This window comes from Lampetra fluviatilis, chromosome 9, assembly GCF_964198595.1.
Source record: "Lampetra fluviatilis chromosome 9, kcLamFluv1.1, whole genome shotgun sequence".
Lineage (NCBI taxonomy): Eukaryota > Metazoa > Chordata > Hyperoartia > Petromyzontiformes > Petromyzontidae > Lampetra > Lampetra fluviatilis.
In genome coordinates, this window is record NC_136283.1 from 4,965,483 (window position 1) to 4,988,323 (window position 22,841).

At 45.3% G+C, this 22,841-nt stretch overlaps 1 protein-coding gene across 5 annotated transcripts in view; it reads right to left on the reverse strand.

The window, feature by feature from the left end:
* The window catches only part of GBF1 (golgi brefeldin A resistant guanine nucleotide exchange factor 1), a 167,906-nt gene extending 155,670 nt beyond the window's left edge, over positions 1-12,236 (reverse strand). For 4 of the 5 annotated variants that reach the window (XM_078859627.1, XM_078859626.1, XM_078859625.1 and 1 more), the window contains exons 1-3: positions 11,941-12,227; positions 6,384-6,488; positions 4,380-4,446 (exon numbers count right to left, since the gene is read on the reverse strand). In XM_078859627.1, coding sequence (XP_078715753.1) covers positions 4,380-4,446; positions 6,384-6,479 — 163 coding nt within the window. In that variant the 5' untranslated portion in view covers positions 6,480-6,488; positions 11,941-12,227. Of the gene's footprint in view, positions 1-4,379; positions 4,447-6,383; positions 6,489-11,940 lie in introns of all 5 variants that reach the window. The other variant, XM_078859624.1, reaches the window with a different exon arrangement.
* Between the last annotated feature and the right edge of the window lie 10,605 nt (positions 12,237-22,841).

The following is a 22,841-nucleotide window of genomic DNA, read 5'->3' on the forward strand; positions in this document are numbered from 1 at the left end:
GCCCGGATTGAGCGAGCGATGCGCTTTGCGGCGGTCATTTATTCCGTTGGATTCCTGCTGTCACACGCCTGAGGTCCCATGCTGGGAGCTAATGGGGTTACCCGAGGCTTGTGCCTTCCATTCATAACGAGAGGCAACATCCGCTTTTGAGAGGCAGCGGAGACAGCGCGTGGCATTTCGGGGCGTAACGGTGCCTACATCCATCGGTTAATGTCCACTCTAAAGGCCATAACACCTGCATCACACTGTATGTCTAAGAAACGATGCTCTGTATTATGATTTCACGTGACACTCTTGCCACTAGAGCCAGATAAACTCGACACGATGTCAAAAAATTATCGATTCGAATCGAATTGTGACCCTGAATCATAACATTTCATTCGGGGGTTGGGGGGGGGGACTTAGACCCTCTCCTAATGGCACCTGCAGACCGATTTAAATTAACTGATGGTGAACTGTATGCACGTTGAACTTCTTTCGCACCGTACGTAGCCAACCGTGCTAATCGAAGGTGCAGGGATTGCCACAGCATGTTCAGCTTCGTTCAAAAACTACGCTATTTCTTTGCTGCGGATTTCCCATGTTTTTTTTGTCAAGTTAAAGCGTTAACTTAACAAAGCAACACAAACATAATTCCCTTTAATACAAAAAAATTAAATTCACATTGACTGAACGTGCCGATCAAGAACTCCGTCCCGATTTTTGTAACTTTACCTTGAAGAGGTTTTATTTGTGTTGCTGTCATCACGGTGAGCTATCCGGGTTCCCAGTGATGGATGTGTGCCTTCCCCATATTACCCTGTGGTAAATGCGATCCATCCCTCTCCTACACATGCAGTGACCTTGTCACTCCACATACCCTTTGGGCATCCCCCCCACACACAAACTGTTCCTTGTACTCACCGCCATTCCGCTATTAAAGTTGTTGTTCGAGGGCCACCCCAACTATGCTCGTGTTAAACTCTAATCCGCTCATTCATAAGAAAATGTTAGTTTTTTTAGGGGGCGAGATCACGTTAATACCAACGTGTCGTTACCCGCCACCACCCGACAGCCAATCAGCAGGGTTTGTGACGTAAACATGGTGTGCCAATTAGTTACTACTTCAGCACACCGGTGTGTTGGAAAGTAAACCCAAAATATTACCAATTTGAGTACAACATTTTGCTGATGATTACAACCAGCTTCATCAGGCAATTTGCCAGAATTGTGAAGAAGTCTTCCTGTTTCGGTCTTCAATCGAGTGAAGGTGATGGCATCAATGAGCCCTCAGGTCCCCGTGTTATCCAATGCAGTGCTATGTACTGCCGCAAGTGCATTTTAGCCTGTCGACAAAACTAAAAATGACATCAAGTCCGCAATGTGCTGTCATTTTCCGCAATTGTTTTTACGTGTCAGGATTACTGCATGAAAAAACACATATTCAGAAGACATTCACGTGTGTGCAAAAAATTGCGTCCACAAGAATTGCCTAAACGAAGGGCGTTAAAAAATTGCCCATCCTCAGTAGATCATGACAGCCAGCTCACTCCACATTGTCAGGTTGCTTTGGCCTGGGGGAAGGAAGCATCTAAGGTGATGGCTCTGTCCTATTTTAACACTAGTTTAGCAGCACATTGCTGAAACACACCGGTCTCACTCACCTCCCCTGGCATTTTAATGTCAGTTTAAAGGCTTGTAAAACAAACGATCAAATGCAATCAAAAGACGTGCGCACAACTTGAGAACAGAAAATGTAAGCGGCGGCATTTACAATTTCGCCCTGGCCAACTGGAAGGGCCGTTGTTCTGTGCGTTCTCGCAAAAAGAAAGGTCATCCGCTACCCTACAGGCATCCCTCCGTGGCACGTGGAATGGTGCCGTTTTTCTCAGCTTTCGGTAAACAGGCGTACGACATGCGTCATGCGCTCAGCCTCGAGATAATCGCCTATTTTTTTTATTTCCCGGCGAGCGATGCCACTCGGGTGCGGCACGAGTGGCATGAAAAATCATTTTTCCAGCATGGCTAATGTGGCAGGACACAAGCGCAGAGGAGTAGGCGGGCAGCTGCTCGCTAATGGGAGGACGTGGTGAGTTCCGCCGCAGAGAGATGTTCCCAGCGCACACTCTGCAGGGCTGGCAGTGCCAAGCCCGGCAGCTGTACTCTGGGGAGGGGTGGCGGAGATGCTTGGGAAAAAGGACACAAAGTATTCCCCACTTCCCAGCCTGAAACACGACACCCACCCTGGCTGGAGGGGGTGGGGAGGATCCTCACTTACCCAGAAGATGGGCAGACGTCATGTACAGTGCTGCAGCCACATCTATGCTAACATGTCCTCGAATTCATATTCTTTGGGTATTTCAGTAAAGCCACGTAGATGGAACAATAAAAATAATAACAATATCACGACGTTTTCATCGCAACACAAGCAATCGTCATCAGCGGGAGAGTTGCTGAGAATATATGTCGAATGTAAGAGAGCATCTGCCTCGTGCCTTCTGCCGTGGATAAGTTACTGCGATTGCCTCTACATATGTATACAATCCTGTACATGCAAGTGAATGTGCATGTGTTTGTATTGCATAAATGTGAGTGCATTTAAGAGCTGGGTAATGTCCCCCATAGGGATGGATGTTACGGCTTGTGTAAATGCAGGTGTTTGTACAATAACGAGCCTGGGGGAGCGTGTCTATTTTCCCTTAAAACCATCCAGTTGGATACACATGGTTATGATATGTATTTGCACAAGTGAATGTGTTTGTTAACATCAATTTATCATGGCCTGTTGGTGTCACCAAACATTTGCACGTTACGATATCACTGTCGTGCATCGCAAATCAGTAATGGAATCATGGAATGATAGGATGGTAGGCACGCGGTGAAAGTGACCACAGACGGCTTCATTTGAATGCTTATGACCGCGTAACGTTATTGCAACTTCCAGCGCAAGTTAATAATCGGGTTTCGCCGCGGCTTTCCGCGCGTTCTTCGGCAGGCGGTTAGCGGCGCGTCCTTTGGTTTCAGGCGATATTCCGCGCGCATTCTCGTGAACGTTTAAAACAAACACGCGGCGTGCACGCTCTTACAAGACTAATGTCAGCAGCCTCAGGACGAATCAATTCCTGCGAGTAAAGTGGAGGAGTCAAAAAGGTTAAATTGATTCCAGGTCGTGACACTGCCCTCAACCTGTTGTGTTTACTTTGGAGGAGCACTGGGAACGATGCCTGCTGCATGTTAGCGTTTTGGCAAATTAACTAATCCAGACAACTATGTGTAACGAATGAATGCCCCCTCCACTCATTAAGAATGCATATAAATATTTTCTTTGCAAAGTGTTTACATTTTTGCGTTGAGCTGTTGCCGCAAGGGTGCAGGACAGTAAAACACACCAAAGCGTTTGCATTGCAATGCCTTGTAGCACCGTTTGATGATGGATGCAGCGGCAGTTTTGAGACAACCTTCCTCGCAGCGGTAGCGCATGCATGTATGTTGAAGTTCTTTCGCATCGTACGTTGCAAACCGTGCAGGTGCGGGGGGGGGGGAAGGACAGCAAACTGCTCTTGGACAAGCACGGTTACGATTCACCCGGCCCAAAAACCGTAAACGCACGTGTCCACGTTCTCGATTATCCGCAGCGCTGTGAACATCGACATCGTGACGTTAAGAGCGGTACCAGGTGGCGTGGGTGTGCACTCGTGCGCGCGCACGTGACGGCGTACAGAGGGAGACAAATAAATATATAAACGGATAAAATTCACCAATGCAGAGAGCAGATGTCTGCATCAATGCACAGAGGAGGGTGGTGTAAATGCTCAACTCATGCGTGCGATGGTGCAGGAATGCGTTGTAAAACGGTAACAGTCCCACCAACAAACCGATCGTACAAATTGTCTGTAGGCATGTTCTTACCATTCACCATATGGCCCATTGGGCATTTAGATAAAGTTGAAAATTATTATTTAAAATAAAATTGATCAAAATATAAATATACAGGAAGCCTAAAAGCATTCCCAGAAGCTCCATGCAGGAGCACTCATGATCAGCTTCATCTGTGACTATGTCCCTAAGCAAAAAAAATACCAACATGTTATAGTATGAAAGTACAGGTCTTTATCAGTGCACTGCTGGATGAAGTCTTCCCCATGCCTTTCAATCATGGGGGTTGTTTGACCATACTTGACTACACACGTCCGTGCGGGATAGTGAGGCACAGGTTAGATATCACACGCCAATTGTATTCGTCGTCGCTGGGAATCAAACTCAGGTCGCCGAGTTCATAGTGCAGTGCGATAACCACTGCGCCACTGCTCCAGCTTCAATCAAAATTATGTTGAAAGTTACCAAATGGAAGGGCATCTATTTCGGAAAGCAAGGGTGAACACAGCAGCAGTGACACATACTTGTGATGGAGTTGAGAACTTCCTTGAGCTGGCAGAAGCTCCCAAGCAGTGGGTCCTGCTCATCATCCTACCATAAAAACACACACAACACACAACGGTGATAAATGGACGAGAACTTATCGAGGATTTCTGAATGAGCACAAGGGAAATCCTGCATAGTAATATGTTCAACCCATTCTGCAAAGCTCTGCCTTTTCGATGGCAGTGTCAGGAATAATCCTCCACTTCAGTCCACCTCATTTTTTATTCTCGGATGCGGTACGTGGTCAGGAATGGCCTTAATTAAAGCTCAGCCCAATGGAAAACACCGGAACAAAAGCTGGTGTCAAAAGGGCATTGGGTTAAGATCCATGGCTCAACTTAAGTGAGTTTATACCTTCTAAGCAGTAGTGCAGAAATGAACGCAGTGATACACTATAAGACACTTGTCAACTCAATTGTAATTTCATTTCACACGAATGCTTTTACATTATATCCTCTTATTAATACTTTGCGAAAGAAAAAAAACTGCCTTTCCGTGAAAATACAAATGTGTTTTACTGCATGTATTTACGAGTGACTTACCACTTTGCAAGCCAGTGCATATTGTTGCTCATTTAAACATATAGATTAAATTAATATGACACCATTGTCTTCCATTACCAAGCTATTATTCCCATAGTCAGAGGTTGCATAATCAGTGTGTGAAGTCACCAATGAGCTCTTAATGACTCTGGATTTCAAGGTCATATCCATGCCCTGTTTTGTGACTTGCTACTGGTGTCCCAGCCAAAAGAAATGGGATTTTCAAGGACTATTCAGCACGTAGGAAGGCCTGAGCTCAGAGCAGCTTGCACTGAAAGGAAGGAAGAATATTAACATCTGGAGAACTGAGCCAAGCAGACGGGGGGAGCAGATGCGCCCTTTATCTCAAAGTTTGCTCAGAGTATTAACTGGCACTTTCCCATTTCAGATGCACTCACGATGCATGCAACCAGGCTGCACCAAGCTTTGCTGGCTTCTAAAGCTGAGCCCGCTGTTTGCCATGAGATGGCGAGGCATGAGGAGGATTCTGATTCGTTACAAAGGGATTCAATAAACATGCCCAGCTTTTCAAGTTTAAGGAATTCCTGCCGCGGCAAAGGCTGCCATAAATATCTCAGCACGGCACCTAAAATGCACAGCCTCGACATTAACTGCCATTTGGTGGAATTTAGACATATTAAACATACTTCTGATGACAAACTAAAAGCACTTCTTAAAGGTTTCTTTGCACTATAAAAATCAGAGCTGAAATTTATATGACACATGTTTTGACTTTGTACGTGCTCGAGTTTAAATGGCATAACTTTTTAACAGCACTGGTGTTGTCGTAGAATTTTTGGCACAACAGGCATGCAAGTGTACATGGTATATATGGGGATAACTGCCCAGTGTCTTTATTAACAAAGTAGTTTACAAAGTGCTTACACTCTCCACATGGCCCCAATTATTACCTCGAAATGCCGATTCTTGGTCATGCTTAAAAGTATCAACTATTTTTTTATGCATGCACACCTGTATATGTTTATCGTCAATCCACTGCTGGATGAGGGCCTCCCACAGGCCGTGTGGGTCACGGATTTTGCTGCACCGCTCTCTGTTGACACCGTAGCCCCGACAGCAGCGTATGACAACCGCTTTATGCATGGGAATCACCTATCCAAGCATTAGCCAGGCTCAATTGTGCTTAGTTTGTGTGTTCTGGTCATAAGATATATTCTTACACTCGCTATACTTGCATCAAATCTCGTGAGAATTTGATGATTTTCAATTTGTATATGTTGTATGTAATGGGTTTATGTGACCCCTGCAGCCGCTAGCGGTGTTAAATTAATTAACCATACTTCTCCACGCTGGTCAGTGCGGATTGGTGAAAAACTAATGATATACTCACACACAAATCTACGCATCCACAATCGGGTTTAGAGGGTGCACCATACACACATTGAGGCCAATTTCGAAATCCTGCCAATGGCACCTTACCAAGGGGTTGTGTGTGTTCCATCGTGAGCTTCTCTTTATGGCATTCACGACAGTCGTAATCTCCCCTTGGACAATGTAGATGCTCTTATCAACCATGGCCAGGGCCTGCGGAAACAAATCACCACATTAACAAACCATTTAATAAAGTGACATTCGCTTCATAACAAGTGCATTACAGTGGAGAGAACAACACTTAACGGCACTCCACGTGCACAAGCTTTACATCAACCTTCGCTTGCGGTCACCAAACATTCGGACATTTATACAAACATTTAAAACGCGTGCCATTTCTGACGTCACGATTTTGCGTACTGAAATGCCGATTTTGTAATTTGACAGATCCAAGAGCGTGTTATTAAAGGCAATTTCATTTTTAAATAAGTGTTGATATTAAGGATTAAACTCTCATTGGAAGGTTTAATTTCGTACACATGTTGTTCAAGGATCTTACGCCGTTAAATCATAAATGCCACACTTTTTACTGACACTGTCGTCAGCATCTTCATATGGCAGCTTTTCTTGTCATTGTTCAAGTGATTATTTGTTTTTCTTAGAGAATACTGCTGTATAAACATGCCGGGCTTTTAATGCATGTGACAGCAGCATTGCTCGACTGCTAACGCACACGCACACACTGAATCCAAGCTTAACCACACGTCGAGACAAGCTGCTACGTACAGCAGCTGCATTCAAATTCCCACTACATCTCAAAGACCAACAAAATAATAATTCACTTGAAGAACAAACATAAGCTGGCAACCGATCCACACACAATACAGCAAACATCGACCTACAAGGCCAATATTACATTTATAGTCTTTCAACTATACACCGAATTATAAATAACTGAAGATGGGTGAAAAAATTAGGAATTCTCATTTTGTCCAGGTCCCAACTTAGCTAAGGGAGGCTTCCACATAAATGCACTGCACCTCCCCCACTACATGGTGATGCAAAGCTGTAATCCAGCACTTTGGTGGCAAGCTATGATGAAACACACACCCATTTATTAAACTCCCAAACCAGTTGGGCTGCATAATTGGCCAGGAGATTGTGATACAGAAAGTGAGTTTGCAAACCCACGCGTACCAACCTCTGAGTGTTATCCACTCGTATCCTTGAGTTTTCTCTAGGCACTTAAGTTTCCTTCCCACACGAAGTACTCACGAATTAAATTAGCCAAACATACCAATGCAGGACCCTCCGGAGTCCACAAACTCACCAAGACTTTTGTGGAATAAATAAATGGCATAAGTATACTTTATCAGCTAATTTCACTTTGTCCAAATTAGTCAGGCTACTCCCCCAAATTTTGACGGGCTTCCAAAATTATTAATTGCACACTTTATTTTTTTGTGGCAATGTGTGTATGTATGTAGCCAGCCATGCTAATCGGAGGTGCGGGAAATGCATCCCCTGCGCGTGTATGTGCATTGGATTGTGCATGCAATCATTGGTGACTAGGCTAGCATCATCACACTCGGTGCTCACAACGACTTGAGGCTGAGCAGACGTCATTTGTTTTTTTTCAGTTCTGTACCCCTTCATAATATCACCTTCAAATAACGATGCCTCATTTCGAGTCAGTGGGAACTACGCTTGTTAAGTGATCATCCATGAATATTTTATCCACCTCACTGTTCCCACTGATTACTCACTTCAGATGAAACTCTTTAGTTACCAAAGATTGTTGCATTCCAGAAGATGAGAAAGTTCTCAGGCACCTGCCATGAACTGTTATTGCACATCTTATAACAGGGCAATGGGTAGCGACGTGAAATGTGTAAACCTAATTTAAACACTCCCACAAGGAAACCCTGAATAACTATGTTCATGACAATAAACAAACACTCAGCACATTCGATCATCAACACTGTTTTAGAACAAAACATATACAGTAGGCTGACGTTTTGGGCAATGCCCATTCATTATCAGTGTGTGAGCACACTTTGAGATGCTTTGCCTTATTGACTTGGCCACAAAAGCCTGCTGAAACCAAAGATTCATATTATTTTTTATTCCTATACTAGTGGGAAGCCCAATGAAATTCAATGGTAACAAATTGCCTCGGGGGGTCATGGGGATCCCATCAGCCACCCCATCCCCCACCGTTCCCCCAATGGCAAATACCTATCCACGGTATGATTTTTGAAAGGCCTGCACCTCATATGCCAGACTATTGCAAATTATAGCACGGCTAAGCAGAATCTGGAATAAGCAGCTGAATTGTTGGGTCAAAGGTGAAACGTGTTGATACGTTTTCAAATGACACCTGATTCAGCGATATTTCTTGAGCGGTCTAGGCGAGGCATTCTCTGAAAGAAAAAAAAACTTACATACAGATTGGCCGCTTTTAGAAGATATTAATTTAACTTGGCAAGCTTTAAAGATAAAGTTAAATATGGAAACGTTCCTTGAAGAAGAAAACAAATATTGTTGGAGGGACACAGCTGGAAAAAAATCTGCATGGCTACGTATGCCCATTATTTAAGGGAGATCAGAATCAAAGTGATTACATAAAGAGGCAAGCAGAAAAGAGTGATTTAGGCAAAATAAATTCATATAAGTAACATTCCAATGTGCCTAAATAAGAACTTTTAAATCAGTTCAAATATTTGATACATGGATTAGAAACACAGACAATGCCTAAGTAGAATAAATCTGAAAAATACACAAAGTAGTACAGTGATGCATGCTTTTTGGATTGCGATTTAGAGAAAGAGGAACACATGGATCAGAGAATCTGTACATCTGTAACCTACTGGACAAGCTGTGAAAAAGAGGTTCATAGCTCATCAGTCCTCCAGTCCATATTAAAATTCTAATTCTGAAAATAAATATACATTAGTCACAATACTAACTGTGAAAAAAAGTGAGCTTAGTGAAAAAATGGATGATGACTGGTGGAGGAGACCAGTAATGGAATGGCAACCAAATGAAAGATGGATTGTGGTATCACAAAGCAGCAAATGATGGTGGCCACTATGGGAGGCCTTCATCTGGCAGTGGATATAACATGGCTGAATATGAAAATGTCAATGTATTTGTAAAATACCTGTTGTCAATACAGGTAGTTGTTTGTATCGTAGAGATACAAATATAAATGTTGCACTCCTGCAGCTGTAAAAATAATATACATCCATTGCTTATCTTGAATGGCCACGTACACGTTTTCAACATCAAAATGCAATAAAGGTAAAACTTGACTCTTACATTTATCTCAATAAATTAAAGGAACCCAATAAATGGTAAGCCCGTTCAAAAATGCCAAAGTGCAGGATTCAATTCCTACTCTACGAAGATGTGAGTGAATGGTGACTGAAGTGTGAGAGTTTGGAGAATGTTGTGGGTTAAGGCTAATGGGAAACAAAGTAGGAGGAAATCGTGGGGGGTTGAGGTAATGAAGTCCAGATGAGAGTTGTTGGGGCCAGGAATAAATGTTGGTGGATAAGCTTTTAAGGCTGGAAATAATTGGTAGCAAATGAAGATGCTGGGCAGACTGGGGATGTGTCAGGAGTGTTCAATGGTGGGTAGTAGCAGGTAATGCAGGAGACCAAGAGGGATAAAACCTTGGAATTAAAATTTACTCCCAATGCAATACATAATACAATACAATTTTGATTTATAAAGTATATCAATGCGATTGCATCTGTAGAAAATGTACAGAAACAGAATCATGTCAGAGGCAGTAGTAAAGAGGAAGGTCTGGAGCCTGAACTTGAACGCGGGTGGTGGGGGGGGGGAGTCGACAGAACGCATCGCAGGAAGGTCATACCAGACTAAGAAAACAGCAAAAGAGAAAGAGCAACCAACATATAGTGGTACATACACCGTCTAAGGAATGTGAACATTATGACCTAACAGCATTCTCTGCTGTCAAATCTGTCAGTGAAGTTGCTATTAATGGGCATTACTGAAAATAAAGAATCACACACGTCGTTTAAATAACTGTATATAGTATGATGTGGTAAAAGTACAAGTGTACAATCTCAGTTTTTTAGGCACATTTTTTGTCCAAAAATGCCCTCCTGTTATATTTCCACGTTTTCTTTGTTGTCAAGGACAGTTTTGTGCAGGTCTCTCTACATCAAATCACTAGACCTCACTCCTCAATCCCACAACGGTCAAATGGAGTCATGGGGTTACTGACAGCTATCAATCCATCCCATTGGACGAACCTCGGCAACAACTCAGAATTACAGACAAAAAAAATAAGCCACTCATCCACATGGTGAAATTAAAGAACCATGCGATTTAGGGGAGTGCTGTCATGCCACGGGAAAGAATATGCCAACCTAATGATTCAACAAACATTAAGCAGAGACCATAAAACAGATTTGGAAAAGTACTGCGAATGCATCCAGCTGTAAAGCGAATGACACAATTTGGAGTTTGCCCATGGATCTGTTGCATGAATCCAAGCCACGCAAGTTGGCTCAATAATCATGCGGACGAGTGATATTTTGTTGACAATAAGACAAACAATGAGAAACACTGAAAACAAGAGCTACGGCTGGTAAACAATCCACCTGGTGACATTCCCCATGAATTGTTTAACATTGTGCAATGCAAAGTTCGAGCGAATATGAAGGTTCATAAAACACTATGTCAGCCTCTCTATTATCGCACTCTTTGTAGCCGCCTCATTCCTTTCCTTTAATTACCGTATAATATAAGTACAATCTAAATACAATGTAAGAGAGGCTTAAAACTAGACCCCGATACCTACGGTGGACTCTCTAACGTTCCAATTCTGACTTTATCCCAAATACTTTCATCTCAAGTTAGTACGCACGGGGGGGGGGGGGGTATCTCGCTGAGTGTGCTATCATGAGCCCCTTCCTCACCCCTTTACTCCCTGTAGCCTCTTCACATTGATCCTTCACCGACAATGTCAATCCACCTTAACTCGCAATTAAGTATAGAAACAACAAATAAAACGGCAAAGAGTGAGTCGTCCGCCTGTATCCTCTGCCATTACCTTTCACCCCTCCCCCACCCCCGTATCCTTCTCACAATTTTCCTTTACTGACAGTGACCCTATGCGTTGAATGAGAACATAAATCATGTAGTCTGTACTATCATCTTTATTAGAATAACCCAGCGACTGCTGCTGACACGTCAGCCCTCGTCTCATTCTCAAGACCCCCACACCCCCTCACTCCATCCAAAGAAGCCTCCGCCCTCATTCCATTTATTTGACAACGACCCCGGTCACACATTAACGTCTAGCAAACCGGAATCGGTGGACAAGTAACCAATTATACAGACTATATCGGTATCTTTAGCAGAATAAAAGTCAGAGACCCTGGGTGTCCACCTATTACTCCCCCCTCCCCCCACAACTCCCCCATCGCGGGAGCCGCTTCACGTTCATCGTTCACCGACACCAAAGCCGCTGCGCCTGCATTTCTCGCGACCCTCCAGCAAAGCGGCAGTAGATTTAAAGAAGAAACTCTCGCCGGGGGTGTTTGTATCGGAATACATTCGATGTGGCCGCGTCTCCCGCACCGAAACCCCCCCACCAAACATCCGCGCCGCCTCCGGCTTTTCCTACCGGCTCCCGGCGGAGGCCTAGCGCAGGCTTCCCCCGCGAATCCCCAGGCAAAGCGGCGGAGCGGGCAATGACGAGGCCCGGAGTCGGCTCCAGTGTTTTGCTTGTATTTTTTGTTGCTGTTGCAATGTTTCGCTGGCGGTGAATGTCAAAGCGACGAACGGCGAGCACGGCGCGACGGTTCAACGTGCGCGTCTCGATGCGTTTTTGATTTCAGGGGCCTCGTTACCGCGGGTAGCGCCGGCGTAGGCCCCGCAGTTGGCGATAAACAGACGTGGAGCGCATGCGCAGTGGATACTTCCGGCCCCTCCCCTCACTGCCCATCTACCCCCAACCGCTCCTCTGCCTATTCTCAACGCTTCACCTCCCCCTCCCACAGCTGGCCCCTCCCCCCGCCCCCCCGATCAGCTGATCTTGGGACGCGGTGGGTGCAAAAATCTGCCACGTGGCTAGCTGAGTGACATTGGTAGGAGCCAACGTTGAAAATGCGCGTTGTCTGTTCAAGCCGATGATGTTAAAATGCCTCGGCTCTCGCGATACGTGGAGAGAGTTGTCGAAATTGTAATGCACGTTTTTTTTCCTTCTTGGCTCTTTCTGTAAAGTCACGTAGAAGGGAAATAATAAAATAATACAAATAAAACATAATAAAATAATTCTCACGACGTTTCGGCCACAACAGTGTCTTTCCGACAGACCTGTTCTTCACCTGAGAACGGCTGATTGCGTTGTGGCCGAAACGTCGTGAGAATTATTTTATTATGTTTCATTATTTTATTATTTCCCTTCTACGTGACTTTACCGAAAGAACCAAGAAGATGAATCCCTGCAGTCACGAAAGCTTTAAATCGAAATTTAAATGCACAACGTTGTTGCTAAAATCGGGCTAACGCAGTGGGGTGGGCGGGGTCTGAAACCTGCGGTTCTTTAATAAGCAGCAGACACTCAACATAAAAACAACATAAATACATAAACAATAATTGACAAATTTTACTAAAAATGTAACGACTGCTTCGTGACGTTATTCATCACAAGACCACCAATCTCGTATTCACCACAATGCATTGCGGCTCTTGAAATATTGAGGGGTTTTTTCACTGAATTAAAAATATATTTTCTAGATTTCCAACCTCCAGGGCTAACGAGCCAATATAATGCGAGCTGTATTATTGTGTATGGTTACCCAGGAAATCCTCACGGAATCGTATTGTGGTTATTTCTCTTGGAGGGTGCTGCAAAATTTTTGGAAGTGGGGGCCGGTGATTGCTATGCTATTGAGTCGTTTGCAGGCACACAATGGCCTTTACTCTTTCGAATGACGTTAGAGGATTTTTTACGGCCATTTGTGAAGCAATGCGGCGCGTGTTGTATATGGCTAATAAACCCGCAGTAATAACCGGGGCTGCCCCTGGAAATCGAACCGTGAATCTCTGCAACAAGCGGCAAAAGCTTGACACCGCTAGGTCATGTCACCCACCGCCCTACGAGAATGAGTAAAGTTGTTTTAAGGACTGTGTTGGGAGTTTATGTGTAATGGAATCGTGCATTGATTCATCAATTGAAAATTTAACACGGTGTATGGAATTATAGACGTGACGATCATTATGCATTTGTGAATTCGTTTTTTTATATATGTGATAAAAATTCCATTTAAGAATTATCTTGCGTGACTGCTGGATAATCTTCGTGTGGAAGACCCAGGGCTTAATTTCAGCTGGGACTAAGCGATATTTCCCTGACTGCCCTGCTAGTGGGGGAGGGGATGGATTGAGCGTTTTTAAAAAGCTGAACTTAATAATGTGCTATAAGAAGAATGCTTTAAACAATGTACATTTGTTTCTATAACATGCATCTGAAACATTGACACTAACATCGAAAGTGGGCTTGAGCAGGACGCGTCACTCGAGGGGAAGAATGGACGGTGGTCGAGACTCACGACATGGGCAACCCAAGAGAACGCACGCTCGCCTGCAAGAGACTCACAAAGAGACCCAGAGACTCAATCCATAGAGACCCAGACACTCACAGAGACCCAGATACTCAATTCATAGAGACCCAGATACTCACAGAGACCCAGACACTTACAGAGACCCAGAGACTCACAGAGACCTAGAGACTCACACAGAGACCCAGACACTCACAGAGACTCACAGAGATTCAGAGACTCACATAGAGACCCAGACACTCACAGAGACTCAAAGAGACCCAGAAACTTACAGAGACCCAGAGACTAACAGAGATTCAGAGACTCACATAGAGACCCAGACACTCACAGATACTCACAGAGACCCAGACACTTACAGAGACCCAGAGACTCACAAAGACCCAGAGACTCACATAGAGACCAGACAATCACAGAGACTCACAGAGACTCACAATCAGCTCATGTGCAGGTTCAAATTAATTCTTGCATCACAATATTGTGAGAGATGGCAACGGCTTGGGGAGGACTTCATCGAGCAGTAGATAGGTCAAGGCTGATGGTGATTTGATAGCAGGATTCCAATACACTTGCAAGACAAAGTTACCACCACCAGACGGAGAGAGGGTGCTGCAGAGAAACTTATTTCAATCACTTTGCGAAAGAGGATGAATTGGTCTGTTTATGGCATTGGAATGAAAATTGAACAGTAAAGAGATATACATTTTGGGTAACATCTTCTTGGTTCTTTCGGTAAAGTCACGTAGAAGGGATGAATCCCTGCAGTCACGAAAGCTTTAAATCGAAATTTTGGGTAACATTAGAAAGTGTGAAATGGAGACCAAAAAATGTGGATGGACAATATTAAGTATCCTGCTTTGCGATGGGTCTGAGTTCCATTGTGCTTTGGACGCCACTGGAGCTATGCACTTTTAAATCTAGATTGAAAACAAATTTCTTTAGAACTGTGTTTAGTTTGTTGTCCTTCCCCCGCACCTCCGATGAGCATGGTTGGCTATGTACGGTGCAAAATAAATTCTACAATCATACATTGCATGGTTGGCACGGGTTTCTTGTCCAAGGAATTAAATCAGGCCCCCTACCAAAAGTTCCCATTCTTCGTAGCCTGACACCTGGGCCCGTCTGACTCTTCGGCCCAGTGCAGTTACACTGCCTGCACACTCAATAACTACGCCACTGACGGACACACCTGGACTGATTCGAAGAGAAGATCCCACAATCGGAAATAATGGATTAGCTAAATCGCCTCATGTTCCAGATGGCTTATGAGCCATTAAGTTGAGTAACTCAAGGCCTAAACCCAGGGACACCATGCACACATTCCTCTGCCGGACCACAACCACAGCTCACAGAAAGAAGATTTAATACTCATACTCAACAGATGATAACACATTCATAACTTCTCATGAAATGGAACGTGCACTGCAATCGAGAGCATACTTCTGTCCATTTACAGAAAGTTATCTTCCCAACTCCTGTATTCACTGTGGTCCCCGTCACCGACATTTTCTAGAAAAGGTGGCAGGTGAAGATGCCCCTCTGGTTTGAGGAGTTCCCAATGAGTGCCAGCACATTCCAGTTACTCTATGTAAGTCTCAGGGTCTCTATGTGAGTCTCTGGGTCTCTATGTGAATTTCTGGGTCTCTATGTGAGTTTATGTGTCTCTATGTGAATTTATGGGTCTCTATGTGAGTCTATGGGTCTCTGCAAGTTTCTTAGCTAGCCTATTGGTCTCTACACACGCACTGCTCAACGTTAAGCAATTATCCTATTAATAAATTCCAAGGTGTCAAGAAAAAATACTGAAAATTCCATTTTAACATTTTTCAACGATTATTTTTAAATAACTGTAAACATTTAAACGTTTTTATATGAAGTAAGATATATATGTTTTTAAGAATACGTGTATGTGTGTTTTTTCCTACCTAAAACATTTGCATTCACGATTGCCAAATATTTTCAACTGGAAACCTTTGTGAGTAATTAAGACATTAACGTAGATGCATTGCAGTTTACAAAAAAATCTTACTACATTCATTAATAACACCGTGGCCTTGAAAGGAAAAGTATATAATGTGCAACGTTTCAGGCAACAGCCCTTCTTCATAGTAGATCAAAAACCTCTATGTGCTACGAAGGTCAATTGCCTGACACGTCACATATATACTTTTCCTTTGAAGGCCGCAATGTTAAAAACGTTTGTATGTTATTGAATGTTTTCTTTGTTGTTATTTGTGCTCGTGCACCACCACTGCCTTTGAAGTATCACCAAATAAATCGTCTCATAACAGTTACAACCGTGTCGAGCTTGTAAGCGATGACGGTGCAACGCTCCACTGTGGTAGATACGTCCGTTATAATAATAACGTCTCAATCGCGTCGCCGCAGGATTTTGTGCGTAAACTCTTGCGGGGAAATAAAGAGACCCGTGCCGGGGAAGCAGAGTCCCCGACTGTGTGCCTCGTTAGCGAATCTAGAATAATGGTTTGGGATTTGCCGTTGCGTTTGGCGCCGACATGTCGCGACATTTTAAAAGCGCCTTACCCCCAAAAAAACGAGCCTCAAGAATTAACCTTTCCTCCGGATTTTCAAGACGCACAGTTTCTCCCCTGTGTTTTCAAAACAAACAGTCGGTGGTGCTGCTCATTCTCCGGTTGGTGCGATTTGTGTGTGTGACCCGATTTTTATTAATTTATTGACAACGTTGGGGTTGCGTCTTACATTTATAAGCGTCAATCGCAGTCAGAGTGGCGGTCCGTGGTTCCAGGCTGAGGAGGAAACAAACTCTGCCCCCGGTTTTCCAGTCTCGGGTCATAATGCGTGCAGGAGGATTCATTTACAAAATGGAATGTGTTGGCAGCAGCTTCATCATCACCATCATCAGCGTTTTCTCACACATAGAGATATACAGACTCACACAGATCCACAGAATCATAAAGAGATCCGCAAGACTCACACAGAGATCCACAGACTCACATAGAGATCCACAGACTCACATAGAGATCCACAGACTCGCACAGAGATCCAAAGACTCACATAGAGATCCACAGACTCACACAGAGATCCATAGACTCACACAGAGATCCACAGACTCACACAGAGATCCACAGACTCACACAGATATCCACAGACAGAGAGATTCACATACTCACACAGAGAACCACAGACTCACATGGAGATCCACAGATTCACACAGAGATCCACAGAATCACACAGAGATCCACAGACTCACACAGAGATCAACAGACTCACACAGAGATCAACAGACTCACACAGAGATCCACAGACTCACACAGAGATCCACAGACTCACACAGATATCCACAGACAGAGAGATTCACATACTCACACAGAGAACCACAGACTCACATGGAGATCCATAGATTCACACAGAGATCTACAGACTCACACAGAGATCTACAGATTCACACAGAGATCCACAGAATCACACAGAGATCCACAGACTCACACAGAGATCAACAGACTCACACAGAGATCAACAGACTCACACAGAGATCCACAGACTCACAGAGATCCACAGACCCAGAGATCCATATACAGTACTTACAAAGAGACAGAGAGAGAGTCAAATAGAGACACATTGGGAAACTGGAATGCGCTGACAGTGGATTCATCACCAGCAGAGGTGTTTTTTACATTTTATTTATACCCAGGTCTCTCTTCAATAAAATCCTTCTGGTCTCAAAAGGCTTTGCCATGGTCATGCAGAGGGGTAAGTTTGTTACTCAGTGTCTATCAAGGGTCAGATGTTCGCGTATCAATTTAAAACTTCGTTTGTCAACTTTCTTAAAACGACTCGGCTTTCTCAGAAGCCCACGGTGTCAATAAAGTGACCTTTAACCCGCAAGGAACTTTACCCCCTCCATTGCCCAAACCATCAGACAGTTGCATATTTATTTATGTTACAAGGCAGTGTTAATTATGACAGTGATTAGTTTTTTTCATTGTTCGTTTGTCCTTGTGCACCATCTCTTGATTTTTTTTAAGTTAATCGACACTACGTCATTATCTACATCATCATTTTCAAACACGCACGCAGAACTCGATCCCCCCCTCGGGCGATGCGCTTTGTGTCTCTATTACAGGGGGGCGAAGGACTCTCATTTACAAGCGAAACATGCTTGGGGATCGGTGCATTGTTTAACGAGCAGTGAGGTCGCGTGCCACGCCGATGATGATAAATCAGCACTTGGACAGCTCTCCTGGTGATAAAACAACAAACACTTGGCCTCCATTCCCACCATAGCACTCACTGGCGTCACAACACCCGCTATTACCTATAGCACCCACCACCATCACCCACACCCAACGTAACAGCCACTCCGATCATAGCACCCACGCCCAACCACCCACTACCGCACGCCAACCATAGCACCCACTGCTACCAATATCACCACGACCACCACAGCATCCACTATAACAATAGCACCCACACCGACCAAAGCAGCGCCCACTACGAATAGCGCTCGTTACATCACCCACTACCAACCATGGCGTCACGTTCCCAAATTCTCATAAATCTCAGCAGTCACATCGCAGCCACTCTCCTCCATCAAGCCGCCTCGACCCAACACCCCATCGTCGCCTTACCCTCCCCTCCCGTGACATGCGCTCCAACCCTGACCCATGTGCACCTGATGAGCGGGGTCCGCGTGTCTCTCCCCTGACTTCATGCGCGGCTTTAGCAGTGAGAGCTTTACCAGAGCCACCGCCTGGCCGCGTGCAGTGACCGTGCCGCCTATAAACGAAGCGGTGCTCGGCATAAGCGAACCAAGCGAAAGCTGAGGACCCCCAAGTAATTCAAGAGGCCACGGGTTCATGGAAATATTGGGGGTGCACCGAATACTTCATCAGCTCAAATTCAGATCCACACTTGAAAAATAACCACGACTAAAAACACCGGCTAAATACTGAGTGTATATGAGCGTAATGCGTTCGCACATTTGTGCTTTAATTACGCTGTGTAGCTGGCCTATGTAATGTTTGCAGTCATCTAGGCTGACAGCTTTCTCCGGTCTCTGGGCGTGTGTGGACGCATCGGTTAATCGATTAAAGTCGATGATCAAACTCACGGTCCACGTGGGTCCTGTGCGACTCGGTTATTTTCAGATGTGCGCAGTGTGTGATGATTATTTTGCCAACGTTACATTTGGGCTCTTGGGAGTGCACATGGAATTTAATATTTCGCCTTGAATCTAATGTTGATTTATGTTGGCATTATTTTCGATGTTCCATGTGATATTGTGTTTTTTGTGATGCTTTCTATTTCTTAATTGCTGTACTTTATTTTTTTTGATGTTGTCATTTTGACGATCCAGTTAAAAAAAATTGTTATTGCAAACAAAACTCATCCTGGTCTCTTGCGTTCTTACCTGGTCCAACAACATTAACTTGAAACGTGACTCTTGGCATTGCCAGGCAGTCTCCCACGCAAGTAGCCAACCGAGCAGCTTCAAGCCCGCTTAGTGTCAGAGACCTGACGAGTCAGAGGGTCACGCATTCAGGGCCCTTTGGTCGCAGGCCAACTCCACCACCGAGACCTGCCACATCACGCGCGAGTGTTGATAAAGGTCAAGGTTGAAGTCGCCACGGCGACCATCGTCGATGCCGCCCACACCTTCGCGAGATCGCTTCCTTCCTCACGCCAGATCCTGGAGTTTTCGCCAATTTGATACCACGTCTTCTCACTGTCTAATCCTCACCACTCTCTTGTTTTTTTCTCCTCGTTTTACAAAGTCCATGCGTCATTCAAGGACCCCACAGCATGAAGTATAATCTTCACCATCATCTTAGGTTTCCGCTTCTTACAGAGCCGGCCACGTTCATCGAGGATCGCTCTTGCAGTCTCACCGTCATCATCCGGCTTCAGGTCTCCCTTCCCCATGGTGCCTCTTCAATGCTCATCTCGGTCACCTGTCGTCCTCCTCCATCCTCCACAAGTGTCCCACAATTCCCCGCTTCTCGATTCACAATCACCCCAACCACCACTTCCTCGTTACGTCTTTTTCGGCACAAACACCCGTCCTGCCACGCTCTGTACTGAACTGCCAAGCCGATCGCCCTGTCCTGCCGTGACATTCATAAGAGACGTCCCTAGGGAACGGCGAATCGGGTGACCGCCCCGGGCCCCGCACTTTGGGGGGCCCCGCGCTTCGACGTCAGGGTGTCAGATGGCAGACTTGCGGTTGAGCTTGAAGGAGTCGGGGAGCTCACACCGGGGGGCCCCGGGTCCACACTGGGGTCACCACACTCCCCCCACTCATATGGACGGAGATTCCTGTTTGGTTGCCTTTGTTTATCTTCATAATGTTGTTGCTGATGGTCACGATGTTTTTACCACTCTCCACGGCCCACCGGCATGTTTGTGGAGGGGGCTTGCCCCAAACACCACCCGAAACAAACAGCACGCGCATGTGTGTGTGTGTCGGTCGACTCAGCCTTAACAAAAAAACAATGCCAGATATGGTATGCAAACATCAGCAATAGGGAGACAAAGGCGGCCGGGTATAGTGTTAGCCACACCATCCCTCGTGCACCGTGTCGCCCTTCAGAGGTGCTCGCTAACAGCACTTTCCCCAACAGCATGTGTAGGCTACACGGGGGATCCTCATGTCGTCATGCAAGGTCTGCATGCTATTACGAAGCTTAAAGAGGAACACATGGATCAGAGAACGAGCGCAAATTTGAGACATCTTGTTGACTGTTAAGAATTTAAGTGGGTTTTGGGCAGGACAAATCAGGGCTTGAAGGGGATGATGTCATCAGCTCAAACATATTCAACCGTGATTTATCCACTGCTGGATGAAGGCCTCCCTGCACCATCGCCATCCCCCCACGGCTTCGCGATGCCAGCAATCCATCCCAGCTCCTGCCCACGAGCTGATCTCACGGCTCCACGTCGACAGTGGATGTCCTCTGCCGGGGCGTGTTCCCTCCTTGGGCTGGCATTCCGCCCTTATTCTCCACCACACCGGCCCGGCCTCCAGCTTGTATCGTGAGCTCAAGAATTGACATGTCTAAAATGTAACTGTAAAAACTATATAAATATTTTATTTTACCATGTAAGGCCCACTGGGCTACATAGCTGTTTTATTCAGAAGCGACCTGGCCATAAATTATAGCTCAACGAAGTAGCTTATCACGTGGACATGCATAGCAGCCAAATACTAGAAACGCACGTTGATTCTAAATGTGGAGAAAAAAACCGGAGGACCCGGAGAAAAATCCACGCGATCACGTGAGGGTCTGGATCGAACCCACAACTTCCTCCACACGAGGCGAGGTAGTTCACATCTCGCCACGTCAATGAATAGATACAATGAATAGAAACACCCATCGGGCAATATTTTCCACCGCACGCACCTCTTGCACGGCATGCCGAGATTACAAAGCGATGGGGAGCCAGTAGGCCCGGGTATTTTTTGTACTATACATCTACTTCCTTTTTATTATTATTATTACGGCTACTCTCAACATGCATTGCCAATAGAGGCTTAAGTGTAGAGTGCTGCAGCAAGGATTGATGGTTCTCCTGGGAGGTGAGTGGGCCCAAATCGAGCCGTCCTTACGCCTCCCCCCCCACCACCACCACCACCCTCACCCTCCATCCCTCTGCTGACCACACGTCTGTGTGCGGAAGTGGCACCATGGCCTGATTCCCAATGGGAACAACGGAGCGTGACACGGTGGCGAGAGAGTGCACGCGTGGAATGGAATAGAATCAAATGTCACGTCGAAATACACGTCCAGGCCATTGAGCCGTAGGCCCAAATATGGATTCGAATCGGTACCATCCAGGGTGGCAAAGGCTAACATTTATGCCCTTGAAAATTTGTATCTCCAGAGCACAATTGTGGACGATAGCAAGGTCACTATGGTAGTGGCATTGTTACGATTGGGAATGTCGTTCTAGAAGGGTTGGTATGCTTGACAGAAACTTGGGGTGTGAAACGTCTACGAAATAATGGAATGCGTAGGAAGCGGTCGTCTCTAGAGGACGACCGCTTTTACGTTACGAGTTCTGCTCGCTGTGGATACTGCCCATGGTCGACACTGGTAGCATTTGCCACTTATTGTTATTTACGTCGCTACGTGCAAACCATTGTTGTGATGTAGACAGTGATTGGTTTTCGGGTTGAATCGCACAAGTACAAAGCCATATGGCGTGTCGTATAACCCTCCTCCATCCGACATAGCCAAAACAAATCAAGTTGTCACTGAGACAAAACACGTGACAATTGATTTTGTATTTCATCAAATCCGGTATTGTTCAAAGGCTATTTATATAAACATTTTATAATTTGTATCCTATATGAAGGCAACTGACATAAATATTGTACTTCTAATAGCCTGGGAATATCAAATAGTCGAACTTTGGTATGCATTGCCTTTCATCATACCCGTTTGTTCTCATACAAAGCTCCCACTGTGACCTTGCTATCATATATATATCTATGATAAGAAGATAAAATTATTCCAGATATCATGGTTAGCGTTTTGCCACTCTAGGTGGTACCGATAAAAACGATTTGTCAGTCCAATTGCTCAAGGGCCAATTGTAGGTTGCTGGTGACAAGTCGAGGTGATGATGCCACGGGTAGCCTGGGAGGGAGGGAGAGGAATCGTGGGAGATCAGAGATGGGTGGGAGAAAAGATCGTGGTGGGGTAGACAGAGGGAGGGAGGGAGGGAGAAATGGTGACGTCTCTGGGCAGGTGCAAGGCGCTCGTCGCCTGCAAGAAACGCGTTGAGATGTCCTGTCCCACGTGTGTGTGTGTGTGCGCCGTGCCGGCCATAATAGGTGCTCCCTTACAGCACTTGCACCAACAGTCTGCTCGTGTGACTGTGTCTTTGTGTCTGTCGATAGCGTAGCGGTTCAGTGGCGCTGCGCTACGAACCCCGGCGACACGAATTGGAGTTCCCGCTAACGGCCAACACCAGTGACGGT